Genomic DNA, 21,324 nt, shown 5'->3' on the forward strand with positions numbered 1-21,324 from the left:
GCAAACCGCTATTCGTCGAGGGATGCACAGTGACGTAGAACTTGTTCCCATATTTCCCTTGGTGTTGCTGACTCGGGTTCGACCGTCAATGGAGATGATCGATGTTCCCGTGTCCCCGCTTCCCCCACGCTTCCAACCCACGGTTGGTCTTGTGCCCACCAGCCTTGCATTTCAGGGAATCGGGCCGTTCTCTCGCAAGCAACATATCACCGGAGAACAGCTCCCTCTTATCATGTCAAAGACAGGAAACCCCGAGTCGCTGCCGGGCGTTTGTGCTGTTCTCATCATCCACTCATCGTTGTGCTCGCGCTTTCGTCGACAAATCCAGTCCATCTCTCATCACATACTGATGATTCGCCCTGAACAGATCAATGCGCCTGTACACGTGTATCACATTTGGTCCAAAACCTTTTGCAGCCTCATCATGTAACCCCAAATCAGATGATGCTGCTACGAATCCTCATCAGCGGTATTCACCGGTGCTGAAACAGTAGCACGGCGATGAAACAGTGGCACGGCTTGTCATGTTTGCCCTCGTTTATTCTGCTTCCATCATGTTCAGCCCCATCCCTGATGACGGGCCAGTCGGTTTATAGGCTCGTACGAGCAGTGTTCACCAGCGCCAACCTTACCGCCCTCTTATCCAGGATGAGCCAAGTTATAAATTTTAATCCTGTTGCCATCTCCTCTGCTGCATACGCTCAGAAATATCTCTCAGGTTCGTCCGCTTTATCATGGCAATTACTCATGTGAGTGAGATAATATCTCGGTTACAGCAATCGGTCTAGCCGTCCTTCTCTACGACCACCTCCTTACGCTACCTCAGGAGTGGATGATTATGTCGTCAAGGTCCAGTATAACACCGACAAAGGTTCTGTTTCTGTTTTTGCGGTATGGCGTGCTTGCGTGCCAATTGATGGGTGCCTATGGTGCGTCCGTCAGGCTCTCTAATTCCTCCCTTCTCATTATCTCCGTTGTTTCTCCATCAGTGATAAGTGGCGCTGTAGATACTATGTCAGAACTGGTGAGTTCGCAGACCATGCACCGTCTCCCGACTTTGAAGCTGATAAAGACCATGGAATATAGTTGTGAGTGTCAACCTGATCCCTTCAATATACGATATAACAGAGATGTGAATTGAAACTGTGTAGTTGCAGGCGGTGGTTCTTATCCACAAGCCTAATAGGAACCATCTCTCTCGGAATGGCGGACCGTCAGTATTTTGTAAAGACTGTGTTTTACCGAAATATTGACTGTTTCACTCTAGTTATTATGATTAACCGGGTATACGTCCTTTGGGACCGTCGTACCAAAGTTCGATCCGCCTTATTGTGCGGCTTCATTATTTTCTATGGAATAACTGTGGCCTTCGGTGTAGCGAACATATATATGCTTTCAGGTGAGTTCGGTATTTCCTGGCTTTACAGGAAGTGAACTAATCTATCCGACAGCTGACCACGATGCGTTGCTGTCCGAACCAAATGTCTTTCATACCTGTTTCATCCGTCGAAAGCCGAACATCTGGTCCGGGATATGGGCGCCTCAGGTCTGTCAATGCGTATCGGGCTGTAACATGTTGGTCATAGCTCACCGATGGCTTTTGTTCATATATGAAGGTTGCATTCGACTGCTACATCGTGATCCTTACTGTCTTGAATGCAGTAGATCGTCCTCGGCAAGCGGATGCAAGGATTATTCATGACCTGCGTCGCGATGGTGGACTGACCTTCTTAGTACGTGTGATATACCTTGTGTTTTACATTGCGCTCACTTCCTAACCAATGCCAGGGGATTTTCGGTACGTCTTGATCCTGCCGTACTTTGTCTTCCATGTTACAATGCGTGTTCTGTTCCATGTCTCTTTGGAGACCCAACGACTCAACATAAAATAGGCGCTTATATCATTGCATAATCCATTCAACAGCTTTGAGATTAGTGAATCTTGTGCTCGGAATATATCCCAATGTGAGTGCAATGATGCCATGGAAACTGACCTCGCGGTTGTTTCACATTTTCACATTTGCAATCCTTCAGGTTCAATTTTCGGTTATCGCGTTTTTGTGAGTAAACGTCGTATACAAATCATAATCAACACCCTCCTACGTGTCCGGGTACTAACTCGCTCTTAGTTTCAGCTGGGCACTAGTTATCACACTCATGTCTAGGTTGTTCCTGAGGGTGGAGTGTTTGATGGAGCTGGGATGTCGAGGCAGGTTTGGCGACTCGGAAAGCAGCGGATTTATCATACAGGAAATCCACGAGCTTACCGTTTTGCGTTGAAGTGCGTGATATTGTTAGTGATCCTTCGAAGTATTGGAACTGAAGCGTCTGGAATTTATAACTTATATGTCAGATGGAGGGTATAGCTTTGACGTCACAATCACACCATGCAATTTTCTTCTATTTATTTAGCAATGTGTGCTCCAGCTATACGAGTGTGCAACTATCCTTACAACTACAGCTCGTGGACAAACGACAAAACGACAATCTGATTGGCTGGCCAAGCCGGCAGAGTCGTAGTCACTCGCCAGCTGACCGACCGATGAGGCAGCCTCTGCGCGAAATTCTGAGTGCGGTCGACGTCGATATATAAGGCGGCGGCGGCGGCTCTTGCAGTGTATTTATAAATCTCACCCTGTCGGCACGAGCACCTTATGCTTTTGTCTCAACCCGCTTTCCAGCGTTGAATGGGGTATGCCCGGTGGCGGGCAAGTGGCGAGCCCTCGCACGGCAGAGCTCTACACGGCAGTTGAAGTACTTACTGAGATCTAGTTCACGATGTGGGATTGTGGGTGTGAAAGCCTTTCTCCGTGGAGTTCTCATGCCACACGGAATGTTTTGCCAGCCTGGGGGAAAGCAAAACTGGAGGGTCTTTTGGAGAACGGAGGGGCGAGGCGCGAGTTCGAGGAAGACCCTTCAGGCGTCTTTCTCGTCAAGCTTTCAGTATTAGTCGAGCGATTCCTCTGCTACTTAGCACCGTGCGTAGCACGGGCTCGCTGCTAGTATCATTTATACAATATACTGGTTTAGAATCCATAAATACATGTACGAATTCCCGAGACCTATTGATACTCTGAATCTAGTCGACCTCGGAGCTCGAACTAGACGGAACTTCACAATAAAGGGCGCCACCTCTTCAGCCCAACGGCAATTTAATTATTCACTGTCCACTTGGCTTCCGTGTTGGAGTACACGAGAATAACCGTGTACTGTTTCATATGAGAAGGAAACGAAGTTAGAGAGGCAACTTTGTATCCTGCTTGCGCTGTATTCGTCGGACTTCCAATTTTCGGTTGACCCTGCTCTGCACTACTACTGATACCTGTTTGTTCGTTTTTATTCTTACTTTTCTCTGAGATACTAAACTGTCGCCCTAGAGGCCCTCCAGAATATCTCAGGCATAGCCTCGAATACGCTGGAGAATTGTTTTCATATAGTAGCTATCGCGGTAAGCTAACTTGAGATCGCTAGTAGACGAAGGGCCGTTTTTCCGGCCCTGAGGACTACAGGGTATCAAAGTCTTTGTATTGCACGCCCGAGACAACATTAATAGCGACAGGCAAACGCTCAAAATACAGTTCCACTGATCTCCATCCACAAACTAAGAACACCTTGTCGTAATAATTTCGATTGGGCCATGAAGACCAACTTCAAAATCAAGTTCGCAACCAAGGACTAGGCTGAGGCCAAGGACTACCCACTTTCCATCTCGTGATCCTCAGAACCCTGCTCTCCTCTCTGCGCCAGTGCCCATTGCTTGTCGGTAGAGGTATGTAAGGGTAAGCCCTTCATAAATAGACTAGCAATGAGGCCGATTCCTGAAATCCCAGCAAAAACTTCCCATACAACCTTCAAGCTATTCGCAAAGGCGACGCGGACCTCATTTCGGAGAGGCTCCGGTAGATCTGCAATGAGCGGGATGGTTGCGTAGGCAATAGCAGTACCGCCAGGGACCTGGGCTGCAAATGCAGCAGGCATTCGCTTCTGCAGTTCGTTTTGAAGAACGGCACCGCCTACGGTCACACCCCATACCTACGTAGAACGGAGATTTCAGCTTTCGTATACAGCAAATAAATTACTTGAAGAAAAAACCTGAGCAAAATTCCGAAGAAACATGAAGTATGCCAAAGCGAGTGCATTCTGCGAAACAGGCACTGTTCGAGACATGAGATACACAGCATAGATAATTACACACTGGAACATGACTTACCAGGCGCAAGGACAGGGAAATATGTCGTTGTTGTGAGGATGCCAATGCCAACTGCAACTAGGACCTCGAACCCAATTGCATGGCCCTTTGGAGTATCTTCATTCAGGGTACTTAGAAGACCGGTGCCAAGGGTTAAGAGAATCCACGAGAGCCACAGTTGCGGCCGGTATTTCTGTGTCTTGTTCACCGATGCACCGGAAATAATGCCGGAGGGTGCCAGCACAAGTGCAACTCCTAGCTGATCGACTCCTGCACCGACAGGTGAGGCACCTTTACAGGCCTGAAAGTATACTGGAACGTAATCTAGAGCTCGGACATGAGCGAAGTATAACAGGAAGAGCGTAAGTACTAACATATGATACCCATCATCACCACGGGCATGACAAACGTCTGGATGTAACCAGAGACACCAGTCATGGTAGACATCAATGTGAATGGCACCTGTATACATAATTAGTCGATTTCCCTCGATGAGACGACAAAGAGCATACAAGTGGATACTTTGGCACGAAAGCTTCGTACGCAAGAAATATTATCAGTCCAACTAGTCCGACGACTAGAGGGACCAACACTGGTGCCGAGTCCCACGCATGCTGTACGCCACTCCATGTTAAGGCAACTACACACGCTGTAGTAGCAGAGATGACTATAATATTTCCACTGCAAATTGTTAGATGAATGTACGGTGTACTCAAAAAGACACACGTACATCCAATCGACTCGCCCGAACTTCTCACGCAGTGATCCAAGCGGAGTGTTCACTCTAAGGAACAAAAGCATGAGAGCACCCGCTACACCACAGATTGGGATATTGAGGTCTAGTACAGAGTTAGTTACCTGTCAAGTTCGAGCAGGTTCGAAACTGACAGAAAAGCCATCGCCATTGGCCCGACTGGGCGAGAGCACCGCCAACAATGGGACCAACTCCGCCGGCAACCGCCCATGCACTATCTCATCATCAGAACAATATTAGAAAAATTCTGCGTAATATTGGGTGACATTACCCACATGCCAATCAGACCGTTGAATACTCCACGCTCTTGTAGCGGCACGAGGTCTGATATGATTATGGCAGTAGTTGAAGCAATACCACCACCGCCAAGTCCTTGGACAGCTGATAACAAGCTGATGAGCAAACGATGCGATATGGCGGCTAGGAAATAGGGCGTGAAAGATAGTTACTTCTTCCAGCAATCAGAAAGTTCATGGTTGGTGCAGCGCCACACAGAGCGCTGCCTAATGCCATGATACACAACGACGAGAGCATGACAAATCGCCTTCCAAAAATCTAGGACAGCCTATTAGATGGAAAGAGTAAACTCGTTGAGATATATAACATATACCTGAGCAAAACCCCCGCTCATCGGTATGAACGCTGTGGCGGACAGCGCGTACGCTGACCCAACCCAAATGAAGTCTGAACCACTGAGATCATTGACAATTTTGGGCAGCGCTGTGGATACGGCGGACTTTCCGAGGAAAAGTCATATCCAGACTGAAAACGGCTGATAAATGGAGCGACAATGGAAAGAACACACCAGCTCTAGGGCTGTTATCATAGTAGATATCCCAATTGCAAGGAAGACTAGCCAGAACCTATAATCTCGAGGGGGTTTCACCGACGACGGCATAGTTTCACCTGTGCTGGTGGCAATCATGGACATAGAGACGAGGGAGGGGACTACAGACAGGTGGATGTTGAGAATGCGCTACGAAGAGAAGAGTAGCGACAGTTCACGTGGGAGCGGGAGGGTTGCAATGTGGCCACAATACGATCTCACGCTAAGTAATTTTATGACTCGCTTCCATCAGGTTTCACGCTGTAGATTTTCGACCTAAAGTTCGTCCCCGGTCCACCGGGACCCCCGAACTGAACCTGTTCGGGGGGACAGTCCACTGTCCCCTCCCCTTGTGACATCCCCATTTGGGTATATCTGACGGAACATTTTCTATGTTCTCTCAGAACCCGACAAAAACATACTCAAAAAGGTAATTGTCCCCTGTCCTCCGAGCTCAACGAACTTCGGAGGGGGACAGGCTGGATTTGGAGGGTGAATTTCTCACGCCACTGATGAACTTCGGGTCGAAAATCTACAGTATTTGGGGGAGGTAAGCCAGTCGAAGGTTTTCTGAGCGGCTGTGCGTAGTACATCAGGATAAACCATCACCGGATATAGCACTGGGGGCCACAACAGCCGCGATTTCCGCGGGAGAACATACGAGTATCTAAAGCTTGGCTCATGGCCAAATTGCCGGATCGGATTGTGGTCCAGAGTTGGGTAGTAATTTTAGGGAAACGATGAATAAACCAAAGGTTATAGAAGTCTTTTTCTAGCAACGTAAACCTTTGAAGTCCACGCCAGATTTAGCGTGAGAAGCGGTGAATTTTCATCGCTACAAATACGCAGCGTCCAGGCTGCTGCAGAAGTTCAAGGTACTTTCTCTGGTACAATTACCCACGATCTTTGAGCGGGTACGCTAGAGGTGGTATCATCTCTGCACAAGTTCCCAGCAAGTCCTTCCGGAACTATTGAAATCCGAAGATACATCTTCCTGGCACCGGCTGAATTATAGGACACCGTGTCCTTCGTTGCATTCCAGAAGAGGTCCCCGAGGAGCTGCTTCCTACTTAAGGCTATCTTGGGAGTGAGCTTGATTCATTGGTTCTCGAGCAAAAGGGATACAGTATCGTCGGATGGGTATCAGAATTCACCCTTGTGGCGACTGTGCTGCGATCTGATATATGATATTTGAGCATCATTACCTACTGCAGATAGGGGTATTGTTCCTCATGGGACCATATTATACCCTGAATACACCTTCCTTCCTTCCTTCCTTCCTTCCTTCCGTGTATGCGTCGCATGGAATCATGATGAGAGGCTCGAAGGATCATTTTGAGTTGGGACTGAAGGCACGTTCGAACTTCCCGATTTGTGGGAGCAGTGGAGCGATACCTAGGTCGGGACACTGACCGCGAGAGTGAACTCAACAGGTCAACATTCAATATTCAAATGACAGCTTGCATAGGGTTCTGAGCAAGAAAGGAAGGGCGGCTGCTTGCGGGTGCCCAAATATGGGCAAGCGTTTACAATCATCAGTGGTCCTCGCTCAGTAGTGCATAACCTCTCAGACTCTCGAGGTGTTTGAATATATAGGAGACCGATTTCGCCGTTAATAAATAATGAAAGGATATCGCTGCAAGTCTGAGCACAACACGCCGTGATCTTCTGCAAGAAACCGAATTTCCTTTTGTAAGCACATCTGCTCTCGGGACAACTAAAGCCCAGAGCAAGTGATTGATTCCCAGGTCCGTGCTGTGCAGAACCTCTGTCAATTGGGCGTCGATCGAAGAAGATCCATCGACTGTGCACCACCGACTGTTAGGCTATCGCCTGGACCCGGGTTTATTTAGGGAATGTATGTTCCGGACACCAAATTTTGAATCATAAGAGATATGAATGCACTGCAGCTCTCAAGAAAGTAGCGGTCTGATTAGCGATTCATGATAGAGCTGATTTTGTACGCGACACCCTTCTCTTCCCCACCATTCGGGCAGGTCACGCAGAGGTGGCATGACTGTAGCGCACGACAGAGACGAATATCATGATTTGTACAAAAGGTCCAGAGTAGAAATACGCCTCGGAAGGAAAAGGGCGGCAGGAATGTGCAGTGAACTAAAATCAGAGGCGTTTGTCCTTGTCTTTCTCTAGCCTGGCGGAAAATTCAGTGAGTCCGAACATTCTACCGAAGAGCCAGTCCTAATACGAATGTAAATAAGCTCGTGGGTGTGACGGTGAGATAAACAAACAGTCTGCTCACAAAGACGGATAGACCCAAGAATGTATCAATAATCCAGCATGGCCATATTTTGTTACCAGCCCACAAGCATGCACGTGGAGACACTTTCAAACTTTCCGCCACAACTTGCTTCGCGTACTTATCAGCAGACATTGCATTCTCTGTAATGAAATAAAGATTGAACGGTCCGTATTATGAAGTGCGGGTAGAGTCCTATAGCCTCACCTTGCGATGTATTGACACGCTTGGAGTGGAAAAGGTCCTCCATAGGAAGGTACATGGATGTTTCTGGCATCTTCACCGGTTTAACTATATTGCTTTGAACGCTACCAGTGATGACCTGGAAGACAGGTTGAGCGGTGTGTACATAGATAGAATAGAAGGAATACCAACACTGAGAACTTTGACTCTGAGGAGGGAGTTCAATCGGCGTTCATTTTGAGCGGGTCAAAGACGTACCTGAAGGGTGCAAGCTCGACGCGTAGAGTGTTGCTGAAGGCGTGTAAACCAGCCTTGCTCGCGTTGTACGAAGCACCGAATGGGGTGGGCATGATTCCAGAGACACTGCCAATCTGGACAATGCGACCGTCTCCCGAGGCAATGAGAAGACGTATAAATTCCTGTACCATACAGATAGGAGCAAACAGATTGACTTCGAAGAGATCGCGGACGCGCTGCATGTCCATATCGGTGACGGCGAAAGTATACCCTATTTCAAGATGGAGCAAAATTCTCGAGGTTGAACAAACGGAAGGCAGGATTACTTACCTTGTCCCCTGTGTGATCCCAAAAATACTCAGAAGAAAGGTGTGTAGATAAGTAGACTTAGAACGCACGCATTATTCACCAGAATGTCCAACTTGCCTCCGGTCAGGGATGCTACATCGTCCCGCACCTTGCGAACAGCGTCGATCTTTGTTACATCGAGGGCCATAGTGATTAGACCAAGCTCGGTAAGATCTTGCATGGCATCAAGAGACCGAGCTGTGGCCACGACACGGAGACCTGGACGATATTGCTGAACACGAGCTCATGGTCTGTGACAATGTTCTCACCTTGTGCATGATACTCAAGCGCTAAGGCGTGGCCAATACCGCCATGGCTACATCCAGTGATAAAAACGGTCCTTTGTGGGGACATAGTGCTCGACGGGAGTGGGAATCAGCAGCTTGAACGTGTGAGTGAAGAGGAACCGAGGGTGCTCTTGAAGAGAACGAGGTTCGCTCTGATGTGCCTAAAAGCCGCGGTCTTACGGAAGGTCACGGCATGTCGGCTCGGCTCTTCAATTATCGGGTTTCCCGGTGCTCGCATTCGTTCACGGAGATTGAAAATTCTGGAAACAACCTGTATTTAGCATCTATCCGAGAAGCACTATCTACTTCGGTGCATCCTTACTTCTGTTGTCTACTGCTTAGTCGACAGCCCTCTGCCATGCTTCCTAGCGCGAAGCACCCTACCCGCGAACTGGCCCAGGGCACTCTCTTTCGGACTCACTGCGAAGGTCTTGCCACAGAGGATCGCGTTCGACTGAGCTATGAACGTGCAAAGGCTATTGGGGCTGCTTATCGTACGCACAGGTCAACTTGCATTCCTACATCAGTCACTAACAACTCATTCTGCACTTAGAACTTACAGAAAATGATCTGATCACTTTATCTCCTAAATTTTGGGAAATGCACACCGATCCTATTTGGAGTATGGATGGTGCTGCTGGCACGTTGATCACGCTCCAGTACAACTGTTGTGCCGGAACGATTGCAATGTTCACCTCGGAACAGCCGGTGTTGCGCGACTTACTGAAGGACGTGCTAGATTTTCGTGTCTCGTAAGTCTGCACGGCTTGTGACACCCCTCAATCTGCCACTCACCCCCGCGAAGAGGTCAATTTTGTTTGACAGAAGTCGGTCATGGCCTTGATGTAATCCATCTGCAAACGACCGCAACCTTACTGGAGAGCGGGGATTTTGAGCTGGATACGCCCAGTGAAAGCGCAGCGAAGTAGGTCAAGCTTTCCATTATCTAGGAATGTCATTCTAAAACACGATTCAGATATATGCCGCCGACTGCACCTGTCGGAATCCCATGTCTTGCTGTAGTTTTTGCGCAGACGATCGTGCACGGAGAAAACCACGGAATCAAACCTTTTGTTGTTCACCTACACGACGGCAAGAATATGACCACAGGAGTTACTTGCAAGTGAGTATTGGTTCTGATGACAACAGCCTAAGGTACTCATAATACGAGTAGATTACTTCCTCCCCGTGGTGGCGCTCGCCCTGTGAACCACTCCCTCACGTACTTCCACCGGGTGCGAGTCCCACGCTGGGCTTTAATGGGATCCCTCGCAAAGCCTGCCGATCCACGCGATGCATTTTTTCGTAATATCTCCAGAGTTGCTGTGGGCACCATCGCCATCGGATCCCTTGGCGTCCCAGCTCTACGAGTTGCTTCCTGTATAGCAGCTCGCTACAGCATGCGCCGTACCGTGGTCGATGTTGATGGGGGATCCAAGCCGATAATCGCATTCAGGACTCAGAAGACACCGATCATCACCGCCCTCGCTCAATATTTCGTGATGGAGGCCTTTCACAACTACGCTATCGGAGTATTCTGCAACGTCACTGTGGATGCCAGGGTACGACATGCCATCGGCTCTATCCTCAAGGTCGTCATGATTCAGCATGCACAAACTGCCCACCTCACGCTAGGCGATCGATGCGGAGCACAAGGTCTCTTCGAGGTCAATCAGCTGACGGCGATGCATGTAATTCCATCAGGTTTATTGTCTCCCGTAGTAACTGTTTGCTGAACTTTGTAATTGACAGGCTGACATGCGTGGGACGGCTATTGCTGAAGGTGATCTTCTAGCCATCTCGATTCGTGAGTGTACATATAACTAACATAGGAATAACTACTGATCAGTGATTATAGGACTTGCAACGGAACTCCTTCTCGGGCGCTACTCCGTCCCTAAGGCGTCAGATTCGACTGCTCTGTTATCCAGGCGCGAAACCTGTATGTTTTCAGAGCTGCGTGGGTTGCTCTCTGAAATACCCCATCACCGCAGCGCGGCATTCGATCGTATGATTCTCCCAGAATGTCTCGGTTTAGTGCAGGCCATAGGTCATCGTATGGCCTACGAGGCAGCAGTAGCCGCGAACGTTGATCATGATCTCATAGAAGTTTACGTTACTAGTTGTGTGAAGCTTGATTCTGCCTGGTATGTGGAGATGGCGGGTTTATCTAGAGCCCAACAGCGCGAGATGGAGGCAAGCGCTATCGACTCAGTATTTCCCAACTTGGAGAAATATATCGACATTTTGGATGTTGATCCTTATATTTCAGCACCGTTTGCCTCTGACACGCAGTGGAAGTGCTATATAGATACACTTACTACATTCCGATCCGATGGTGAAAATAGGTCGTAGTCTACGCGTATAGCCATTGAGACGACGTCTTACCCAGTGATGTTGTCGTACATTTTATTATACATTGTGACCAAAAACGTTCTTGGACATTGTTCTCTTGGGGGACTCTCTCATGCTGACGTGTGACCTCCATGCGATAGCACCACCTCGGTAAGTCAGAGAATCGTGAAGTACACAAATAATCGAGGAACTTCAAGTCGAGACGAGTCTCGGGCGGCTGCCTGCGTTCTAGTACGTTGTGGGAAGATCCGAGCAATTGGGCACTCGAGTGTAACTCGGGTACCGGCACCTTACTGCTATTTCCGCGTGGAGCCCTTATAAGACCTCCACAATACGGCATCCAGCGTGTGTTGACCTTCCCCCAAGGCTCTCAGTAGCGTCTGATCATACAGCCTTTGCACATGATGTCCTTCCTCAGCATCGTCTCATCGGTGTTTCTCTCCATTGTTCTCGTTCTAATCTTACACCGTCAAGCTCGGGCGAAGCTTCCCCCAGGTAGAGCACAGATGCATCCTCAATATAAATTCCTACCTTATCATATTGTTATTCTAGGCCCCCGTGCGCTTCCTTGCATCGGTAACTTGTTTCAGATGCCACGCCATGATGTAGCTCGGTCGTTCACACGATGGAAAGACATATATGGTATGTAGGCTAAACGGATGCTAGTTCACTCATTGACTTCGCTTTACAGGAGACATTTTCTACTTACATGTCCTAGGAAGAGAGTTCATTATATTGAATTCAGCCAAACATGTTCTAGAACTATTCGACCAACGTGGAGCCTTCTATAGCGACAGACCCCACTTGGTCATGGCCGGCGATCTTGTCGGAAAGAACAAAGCAGTCCTATTCCATCCATATGGAGAGGAGCTAAAACGTCACAGGAAACTTCTACGAAATGCTCTCGAGCCAAGACGGTGTCGCGAATACTGGACAATGATCGATACTGAGATGCGCAAATTGATGGTTTCTATGCTTGAGTGCCCAGAAGATTTTGCAGCTCACATACGAAGGTAAGGATTGCGCCTTTTCTCGCCGAGTGATTCCTACTGATGTTCCGTAGAAATGCTGGAGCAATAACGCTTCGCTTAGCTTATGGTTATCAAGTGCCGTCCGGGTCAGGCGACGATCGCTTCATCACTCTTGCAGAAGAGCTTGCCCGCATTACTGGAGAAGCAACCAAACCAGGACGGTGGCTAGTTGACTCGCTTCCTTGGCGTGAGTATCTCACAAATGTAGACAATTCTTTAATTGATCATCTTGCTCGCTCCAGTACGCTATATGCCTTCCTTTTTACCTGGAGCAGGATTCAAACGGTGGGCGCAATCTGCCCGAAAAACAATAGAAGAATTCTCCTTCGCACCTTACGATTTTGCGAAAACCCGTGTCGTAAGTAGGCAGTCTATCACATCACTTACAATAGTGAGCTACTGATAAATTCATCAGGCTAGCGGAGAAGCACTACCGTCATTCGTGACTGAATCCATTGAGCTACTAACAGCGGAGACTGCGGCTCCTCTGAGTAAGGAAGATGACGAACTTCTGATGTGGACCGCAGCCAGTATATACTCCGGTGCGTCTTATCCTTTGAGAACATTTCACGGTTTTTGAATTCTCTGTTCCAGGTGGAACAGACACCGTACGTTAACTACGCATTCCTCCTTCTCCCGAGTCATCACCGTCTGAGAACATGAACAGGAGGTCGCGACCGGGACGGCTTTCGTTCTTTATATGGCACTCTACCCTGACATTCAGAGAAAGGCTCAGCTGGAGATTGATACCGTTGTCGGCAGAGATCGGCTACCTACTATGGAGGATAAGCCCCACCTTCCCTACGTAGAGGCTTTGCTGAAAGAGATCTACCGATTCAATCCTGTCGCTCCTTTAATACCTCACACGACTCTCACAGAAGATAGCTACCAAGGCTATCGCATTCCTAAAGGCAGTTGGATCATGGCAAATACATGGTGCGGCCTCTTATAGTTGTCTTTATTTGATTCTCATTCATCGATCGCATAGGGCCTTGATGCATGATCCCGACATATTTCCTAGCCCTCATAGGTTTTGGCCTGAAAGGTTTTTGGGTACGGATGATTGTTGTTTAGCTGATCCCAGAGATTATGCATTCGGCTTTGGTCGAAGGTATTGTACCGAACATACTATTTTACATGATTTACTAGGCTGATTGTAACTTCACAGACGCTGCCCAGGAATCACTGTGGCGGAAACGACCCTATTTCTCATGGTGACCTCCATCCTGTCAATATTTTCTATCTCTCCTCGCGAGGGAGATAGGGCTCTAGAAGAACTTCGATCTGTAAGGTTCAAGGACGGTCATATCTCGTGAGTGTTCCACTAAGTCGCTCTGCTCATTTTCGATTTGTTAATTTTCTTCAAAGTCACCCCGAAGAGTTCGGATGTAATATTAAACCACGTTCCGAGGCTGCTGCAGCCCTAGTGACTCAATTCACGACAGAAGGGTGAAGTGTTGCATTCAAGCAGTTCATCTTCTATGCAATGTCGATGCTTTTCTTCAACTTTTCTTGCCGGAAGTTTGGGCTACATTTATTTTCCTGACATTTACAGTCAAGCACGATTCCTTATGTTCTGTACAGTCAGTGTGTTCGCCCTCCGTGAGAGTATCCAATGGAGATTCCTCGGAACTGGTACTGAAAATTTCGGGACTCGGTGCGAGCATGGCAGTTTGGTGGAAGCATTCAATTGCAACGGAAAACAGTATAAAATCAAACCATATGATCGCACGTCCTAGTGGTAATCCAGGCCCCTGGTTCGGTGTGCGGTGTGCCCGAACCTCACGAGAGTTTGGCGAGGTATCGAGAGGACGTATAGAACATTTTCCGATGCTTCAGGCACACCGCGATATCGTGGCTGGAAATAAGTTTCGATGTGACGTGATGCAGCGATCGGACTCAGACACGCGTACCCTCTCCGGGCTTCCCTCGATTGTTCCCCTGTACCAGCTGTTATTACCACTATTTTGGCGATAGAAAAACAGAAGTCATGTACATAATATTTGCCAGCCCACCGCAACAGGATCGTCGATCTCTCTAAAAATGGCTAAGAACGTTGTGGAGGGGTGCTTGACTTCACTTCTCTGTGAACGAATCACTTCATGGCATGCGATGATCGTCGACGCCCTTTGAGCCCCATTCTTTCAGTGAAAATATTCCAGAACATCCACCTGATCACCGATAAAACGCTGGCATGGGAGCCCTGATGTAAATAATGCGGCGCACGGATCACTTTCCTAGAACGAAAGGAAGTTGGGGCTTGTGCGTGTGAATTGATATGGCTTCAACCTACCCACCTTTGACGCAGATTTCCCTTTTTACCTTCGGGTATGTATTGCCGGTACAATATCGGACAACTCGGAGCGCTCTACAGTTACGTTTACTGCCGAGGATCTAGTAAAACTTGAAGGATCAGGCGGTGCTGGTCGATGTGTTTATTCGATTGACGCCTAAAGGACAGCTTACATTGGGTTCTGAGAAAGAATGGAAGAATGGCTGCTTGTGAGCGCCACGCTCCGTGTTAGCGAGCACTTGGATGATCACACAGAATCTCGAGCAAGCGAATCCGTGCAAAAGAGCTACTTACCATACGGAAATTTCCTTCTGTGCGAAGTGATCTGTCATGATATCAGTTGGGCGTCAATCGAATAAGACCCACCGCCTTCCTTCCTTCTCCTTGTTCCCTACCGCTGACAGAGTCTAGCACACAGTAGGTCGTGTGGCTCCGAACTTGGGGTTCCATTTTTCTCCTCGCATCTTCGATGAAGTGGCTCTCCATCAGACCCTTCTCGATTCTGATTATTCTGGTGTCAGCCTGAAACATCGTGGGCCGCAGTGTGCATCCGTCATTAGCTCATTAAAGAGCCGAAGACCATCTGGAATGTTTGTATCAATGGATACCGAGGAACTCCGGAAGTGGAACTCAATGTGTTTGGTGTATCAACAAACCCTACCAATAATAAAACTCTGCGATGTATTTGGATGCGTAACTCCCACGCGCAACCTTCTGCAGCGCGCCTCGCAAACTTAGAGTACATAATTCATCGCAAGTGAGTTCTCTGCGGGGACTTCTTGCATTTCCTCCTTCACCCGCCGCCAACTCGCGCTCTCTCACTTGGTCAATCAAATGTCTTCCGCCCCTGTCACCCCCACCACACGCCCCCAGCAGCTCAATAGCTGCGTGTATATCAGTCATTCTCCCAGCCCCACGGGCGACCTTGCTTCCTCTTCACATCCCTCGTAAGTATTCCGTACTTACCATGTTCACGACGTCGTAGCTTATCCCGGCCACAGTATTGTTCTCTTATTCGGATGGCGTGCGTATCTGCTATACCAGACGCCACGAAACAACTGCTCATCATTGATCTCATTCAGTGGATGCGTCACCCAGCCACCTTCAGAAATATGTCGAAGCTCATCGGGAAAATTTTCCAACCTCTACTATTGTTCTCGTCAAAGCCTCTACATCTTTCTACTGGACTTCCCAGTCTAAGAGGGTGCGTACGTCCCACTATTGTGGGCCATAATGAGATACTGACTTCTGCGTCAACTATTAGGAGTCTCTTCTCATGCCTATCGTTGACGTGATCAAGTCCGCAATGAGCGGGGGCCCTCGTTACCGAGGATTACTCCTGCACGTTCTGTCTAACGGTATGACACCAGCAGTCGATTTATACGGTCCACTTCGTCTTATTTCTCGCATTTACCAGGGGGAGGATTTCAATTCATGACTCTGCGTAAGCTTCTTTCGAAGCTGGAAGCTTCAAGGACTGGGGCATCTTCGTCTATTAAAGCCCCCACCGCTATGATCCTCGACTCCGTTCCCGGGGACAAGGGCCTTCGGTCTGCCATCGCATCCTCTACCCCTTCTAACCCCCTCTTTCGCGTCCTTTCGATCCCTCCAGTTGTCATCTTATATGCCTTATTCTACGTCATGAACGCATGCGGAGGAAACCCTGCATTCTATCCTGATCTCCGCGCATCTCTCAACTCTCCAGTTCTCTTGCCTTCGGTAACCATCACAGCGGATTCCAAGGATATTCCCCGACTGTACGTCTACTCGCATAAGGACAAGATGAGTCTCGCATCCGATATTGCGAGACATGTAGCAGATGCGGAGTCGAAGGGCTTCGATGTATCGGTCGAAATCTATGGGAAGACAGCACATGTATCTCATGCACGCAGCGATCCTGACAGGTACTGGGGAGCGATCAGGGACATCTGGTCCAAAGCCTTGGCCACGTATTCGAGTGCGGCGCTTTAGATGTAGACTTCATATCTTTCCTAGCGTTAAATACCAAGATGAAGTATGACATGGGTTGCAAGAATTTAATCGAAACTTCCGGCTCGAACTCTCTCTGTATGTACACGCATTAACAAATTTCTCGCTAGCGAGTTTGTTTAGGATGAGGTTTTCTTCCTTGTTGGTTTATTCACATATATTTGTTTTGGAGAGAGACAATGTCTTGATCTTCAAGTTGATCATATCTTCGAGGGTACCGACTACGTTAGGGTGTTCATGCTACTGCGAGCGCTCTGTGCATACTCACTTATTATACGAGTCAGGTTGGGGTCGGGCGGGGCATATGAATCGCCTGTATATATGATGCAGCAACTTTCCATTGCATTCGCGCGAAAACCTAGAGCAAAAGTCCAAACACAATAACGGTTGATGATGGTTGGTTGATGGTTATAAACGACGGCGCGAGGACGCACAGAACACTCAAGTCGCTGTATTTGTGTTTCTGTCCATCAGAGAACCTAGATTCCTATGGAACATCCCTGAAACACCTGTTTCGGCTGGTGTCTATTTTCGCTAGATAAATCTGTATCACAAATCACTATCCACTCTGCAACCACTCTGTCTGGACTTCCGACTGCATGAAACGGGAAGCCATCCAATAAGAAAAGAGAGACTATTCACCTCATCACAGATGAATCATCTACACACTGTTGCACTGGTCTACTCGACAGCCTGCCACCTGCCACCAGGTGAATCCCGAAGTTCCTCCCAATACTGGAGATGTTGAGTCACGTGCTGTCACGTACTATCCCTATCTCATGGGGAAATATCTGAACATAACAAGCATTTCAAGTTCGCGGCTCAAAAAGGAGATAGCAGATGTTGACGAGACTTGGAACTGTACAGCCTAATAGACTATGTCAGTTTCAATTCAGTTTAAGAATGCTAAGGACTTTTGAGCTGGACTCTGTGCTCCTGACAAGTCACGGAATTGCCCTCGAGTAAGATCGCGCAGAAATATAGAAACTCGACACAGACAGGCACAAAATCGACGCAAAAGTAGGTTCAATGGGCCGCCGTCACGAGCCCCGGACTAAGGTACAGAAGAGCGCCGAAGATCTTTATAACAGACGTCTCAGGCTGGCTGATGCCCGTCCGCGGATACTATGCCTGACCCAGTAGTGCAAATCTTACAGTAGTGCAAATTCCGACTTTGCACCTCGAGTTCCTTTCCGCTCGTCTTGAAAATATTCTACAGGTTGCAGATACTGGATGGAATTGTCCTTGGGTACTTTTTTTGACGAATGCCATGCATGAACCGCCAAAATACTTGATAATGTCGAAAATTTGCACTTCGGACTCGCGACGCGCGTCGGAATGCTTCCGGCCCGCCAAAAGTGCAAATTTGCATTACGGGGTGCAGGCACTCGTCGTCGCGCTCGACGTTGACAACCACATTCGTGTTTTCAAAAAATGCTGATAAAATCCTAGTACATAGCTGAGATGTATGCGCCTATGTCTGGGTAAAAGTTTTGCTCAAACAATGCACGATGATTGTGCACAGGGCCTTGATTTGCAGAATTTGCAGAACTGGGTCAGACGTAGTAGGCATGACTGGAGTGCTCGACGTGTCGATTGCGTGTCGAGGCAGGTCGAAAGATGGCGTGATCAGAGCTGTCGTAAGTACCTGGCATAGGAAGCTGCCCACTATATATGTTTACTTCCGTCTGGGGTCATCGGCTTTTGTTGATTCGTTTGAAGTGAAACTTCAGAATTAGAACAACAGGACCCCGGAAGCTCCAAACCTTCATAATTACGTATATGTTGCACTGCCTGAGCCAAACAATTGGGTCATGCACATATCTGCTGTTCATCGACATCAGCATACTTGCTCCGCAGGATCGTGATGGACAGAGCTCTTCTTCCGCTGGAGATATCAGACCCTTTTTTAGAGGCGCTTACCCGATGAGCTGTAGGCCGCACGTAGACTTGGCCTTCGATTACTCACAGCTTTTGCTACGATCAAAGCTGTGATAAAGCATCAGCAGAGCCCCTTCGACATCAGCCGTTTTCGAGGATGAAGACTCCACACGAAACGTTTGATAAGAACACACGCTCTAAAAGGAGGTTCCTCTCAACTACTTCATCTTCCAAGTTGCCACCCTTCTCCACCTGCTTAATGCCGTCTCTCATTCCTCTCGATAACTTGCTCGGGGTCGCCTTTATTGGTGTGATCATATCAACTGCGTGAGTGCATCCGTGAGTCGGCTTAAGCCTGAAGCTGACACGTTATCGTAGGATCTATGGTATCACTTGCTTGCAGGTGTATCATTACTACACCAAGCACTGCGCGCAGGACAGCGCGTTCCTCAAATCATTTGTGCGTAACAAAACTCTTCGGATTGTGATTTCACCGCTGATCCAACTGATAGGTCGCGGCGTTACTGTACGCTGCTTTCATTCCTCACAATGAACATCCTCATCGCTGATCAATAATCAGAGTCCTTGATTCGCTCCATGTGGCACTACTCGCAACTTTTTATTATCATTATACCGTCACCAATTTCGGCGACTACGCGGTTCTCGCTGAAGATACCTGGTGAGCCAAGAGAGAGTCTATACTTTGTCGTGGTGCTGATATCTCCGTTCGTCGTGCAGGAGCTTACTTGTATGGCCCATTACCTATGTCCAAAAATACGTAGATTGCTAATCTATACACCAGACTCAGGTTGCAGTCGGGGTGGGTTATAGTCCTTTCTGTGGTCAAACTAGCTCTGACGACAACCGTACAGGATATATTGACTCTATGCGTTCAAATGTGACGGCATTCAATATTTGATCCTCCTCTTTTCCCTGCTGACGTGCTGGCGACCCTTCATTGGTAAAGGTTCTTTGCCTTTCGGATATATCAACGTACGCTTCAATCATAAAGTTATAGACCCAACCGAAATCCTCATTCAGAATTGCATTTCAGTCAGCGGGAATCGAATGTTTATTCCAATTGTCATAGTGCGTTTTCCAGTAATTTGTGTGTACGTTTCACATCAATTGAGCACGCAGTTTAGGTATTGATGGCCACAATTCAGCTGGGTGAGTTCTCTGTATTTATTGGCAATACTTAAAGTTCATAATTGCCTTTTAGCACTGGCTATAGGTATGTAGTCCGATGCTCAATCGTTATAAACATACTTACATGATCGCTACCAGCATACATCGTGAAAGGGTGGGTCTGATGGCACAAATTGGAAACCTATCACTGAGTGCTTGCGTCACTTCCCTAGATTCCACGTTCTTTTCTTCTCGAACTCTGCCGCAGACATCGTAAGATCGTCCGGCCTCCTGTTACAACTAGGAGTTAACGATTCTGTCTAGCCGTATACTACAAGTGCCTTGTCGATAGATATCGCGTGCGATACCATCATAACCATTACGATGATTTACTATCTCCAACGGAATCGCTCCTCATTTGAAAAGTGAGTCTTTGCTGCATATATGTGTTTCGACATGCTCAAATTTCCCTTACGTTCAGGACTAATCGCGCGATCAATCTGCTAATCACATACGCTCTAAACACCTGTGAGTCTGTCAATGCTTAAGAACGAGAACCACATCTCATATAGTAAACATGCTCTCGTCTGTCTACCCAGGTCTTCTCACCACGTAAGTGCTGAATTATGCAGTATTCGGGTCGTAAACTCTAACGGTATTCCTCTAGTCTATGTACTTTGGCATGCTTGATCTCGGTAACTTATTTCCTCGATGTTAAACGTCAGCTTCTGACTAGTGATCTGCAGTGGGTTACTTCAACAAATGCTCTGGTCTATGCATTATTCTATTTCATCCTCGTCCGCTGTGAGTGGAAGCTGTCTGCTCTGTATGTTTACGTCTGACATTCGCCACATATAGTGTATTCATGCTCTTTCATGTCGACGTCAGTGTGCTACCTTGGCTTCTGGTTCTGTGTCCGACATACTGACAGCGTTTGCTCTAGACTCAACTCTAGACAATTTGTCAGAGCGCAGCTTTCAGGTACAAGAGACGCGGAGGAGGTCATTGCGTTGTCTACATTCCAGGCAGCCCGTGGTGGACCTTCCCATGAGACATCGACTGGTGACCAGTCGCATAGCGTGAAGGAAACAGCATCGTCTCTTTCCGCTGTGACGTTCAAAGATGGCACAAAACATCCACAGTTGACGTAGATTATTTATTAACGACAATTCCTCTCGCTGAAGGATCATCATACGGTGTTTTATGACGACTTATCTTTGTACCGAACAACCTTCTTATATTGTCTGGTTCGCTGTTGAATCGATGTAGGGACACGAAGTCGTTGCCTCCTGCGTAATTTATTATGTTCCCATTCTTTTTCCTCTCCCATGTTGAAGACCAGGGCCATATGTACCAGCTCCATTTGTCTGTAGTATGTTTCGAATGGTTGTTAAATGGTCCCATGTACATATTATTTGCAACTCGAATCATTGTCAAGGCTTGATTTTGTGGACAGGACAAAGCTAGAAGAACGTGCCGAGGCTGCAGCTCTTTGCATTTGACAGTTGAAAGACTAGAACATGAACCACCAGCTTCAGTTGGTTGTTGGAGACTCCAAGTTGTGGC

At 47.8% G+C, this 21,324-nt stretch overlaps 7 protein-coding genes across 7 annotated transcripts; 5 read left to right on the forward strand and 2 right to left on the reverse strand.

Moving 5' to 3' along the window:
- Window positions 1-648: 648 nt before the first annotated feature.
- STEHIDRAFT_112652 (uncharacterized protein) lies at window positions 649-2,280 on the forward strand (the record flags this gene model as incomplete). Its single annotated transcript, XM_007306317.1, has 12 exons — window positions 649-718; window positions 777-929; window positions 990-1,024; window positions 1,087-1,088; window positions 1,158-1,213; window positions 1,268-1,399; window positions 1,428-1,546; window positions 1,587-1,733; window positions 1,789-1,798; window positions 1,925-1,965; window positions 2,035-2,060; window positions 2,166-2,280. The coding sequence occupies 12 exons, from the start codon at window positions 649-651 to the stop codon at window positions 2,278-2,280; spliced, it is 906 nt and encodes a 301-aa protein (XP_007306379.1).
- A 1,413-nt stretch (window positions 2,281-3,693) lies between these two features.
- On the reverse strand, window positions 3,694-5,841 carry STEHIDRAFT_61348 (iron permease; the record flags this gene model as incomplete). Its single annotated transcript, XM_007306238.1, has 11 exons — window positions 3,694-4,032; window positions 4,093-4,154; window positions 4,211-4,519; window positions 4,573-4,651; window positions 4,702-4,870; window positions 4,920-5,028; window positions 5,078-5,157; window positions 5,219-5,324; window positions 5,393-5,498; window positions 5,554-5,679; window positions 5,749-5,841. 11 exons carry the CDS (start codon window positions 5,839-5,841, stop codon window positions 3,694-3,696), a joined length of 1,578 nt encoding a protein of 525 aa, XP_007306300.1.
- Window positions 5,842-7,890: 2,049 nt separating this feature from the next.
- STEHIDRAFT_132636 (NAD-P-binding protein) lies at window positions 7,891-9,148 on the reverse strand (the record flags this gene model as incomplete). Its single annotated transcript, XM_007306318.1, has 7 exons — window positions 7,891-7,968; window positions 8,030-8,169; window positions 8,234-8,348; window positions 8,402-8,417; window positions 8,468-8,717; window positions 8,834-9,013; window positions 9,064-9,148. The coding sequence occupies 7 exons, from the start codon at window positions 9,146-9,148 to the stop codon at window positions 7,891-7,893; spliced, it is 864 nt and encodes a 287-aa protein (XP_007306380.1).
- A 291-nt stretch (window positions 9,149-9,439) lies between these two features.
- On the forward strand, window positions 9,440-11,436 carry STEHIDRAFT_61123 (acyl-CoA dehydrogenase NM domain-like protein; the record flags this gene model as incomplete). Its single annotated transcript, XM_007306223.1, has 7 exons — window positions 9,440-9,575; window positions 9,635-9,833; window positions 9,887-10,006; window positions 10,058-10,204; window positions 10,256-10,772; window positions 10,834-10,888; window positions 10,940-11,436. 7 exons carry the CDS (start codon window positions 9,440-9,442, stop codon window positions 11,434-11,436), a joined length of 1,671 nt encoding a protein of 556 aa, XP_007306285.1.
- Window positions 11,437-11,821: 385 nt separating this feature from the next.
- On the forward strand, window positions 11,822-13,783 carry STEHIDRAFT_100236 (cytochrome P450; the record flags this gene model as incomplete). The annotated part of the gene is made up of 10 exons (XM_007306319.1): window positions 11,822-11,931; window positions 11,989-12,078; window positions 12,128-12,449; window positions 12,500-12,654; window positions 12,710-12,825; window positions 12,883-13,009; window positions 13,062-13,075; window positions 13,135-13,403; window positions 13,456-13,578; window positions 13,636-13,783. The coding sequence occupies exons 1-10, from the start codon at window positions 11,838-11,840 to the stop codon at window positions 13,781-13,783; spliced, it is 1,458 nt and encodes a 485-aa protein (XP_007306381.1). The 5' UTR covers window positions 11,822-11,837.
- Window positions 13,784-15,759: 1,976 nt separating this feature from the next.
- STEHIDRAFT_61492 (uncharacterized protein) lies at window positions 15,760-16,731 on the forward strand (the record flags this gene model as incomplete). Its single annotated transcript, XM_007306252.1, has 4 exons — window positions 15,760-15,784; window positions 15,843-15,964; window positions 16,025-16,082; window positions 16,178-16,731. Coding segments are annotated over 4 exons (759 nt in total), but the record flags the coding sequence as incomplete, so codon positions are not given.
- A 2,158-nt stretch (window positions 16,732-18,889) lies between these two features.
- STEHIDRAFT_169981 (uncharacterized protein) lies at window positions 18,890-21,183 on the forward strand (the record flags this gene model as incomplete). The annotated part of the gene is made up of 20 exons (XM_007306320.1): window positions 18,890-18,957; window positions 19,009-19,090; window positions 19,143-19,156; window positions 19,211-19,309; window positions 19,369-19,378; window positions 19,433-19,450; window positions 19,503-19,528; window positions 19,598-19,623; window positions 19,685-19,719; window positions 19,776-19,800; window positions 19,853-19,864; window positions 19,918-19,933; window positions 19,992-20,031; window positions 20,083-20,183; window positions 20,240-20,286; window positions 20,358-20,370; window positions 20,426-20,453; window positions 20,505-20,562; window positions 20,617-20,641; window positions 20,702-21,183. The coding sequence occupies 20 exons, from the start codon at window positions 18,890-18,892 to the stop codon at window positions 20,907-20,909; spliced, it is 951 nt and encodes a 316-aa protein (XP_007306382.1). The 3' UTR covers window positions 20,910-21,183.
- Between the last annotated feature and the right edge of the window lie 141 nt (window positions 21,184-21,324).

This window comes from Stereum hirsutum, assembly GCF_000264905.1.
Source record: "Stereum hirsutum FP-91666 SS1 unplaced genomic scaffold STEHIscaffold_11, whole genome shotgun sequence".
Lineage (NCBI taxonomy): Eukaryota > Fungi > Basidiomycota > Agaricomycetes > Russulales > Stereaceae > Stereum > Stereum hirsutum.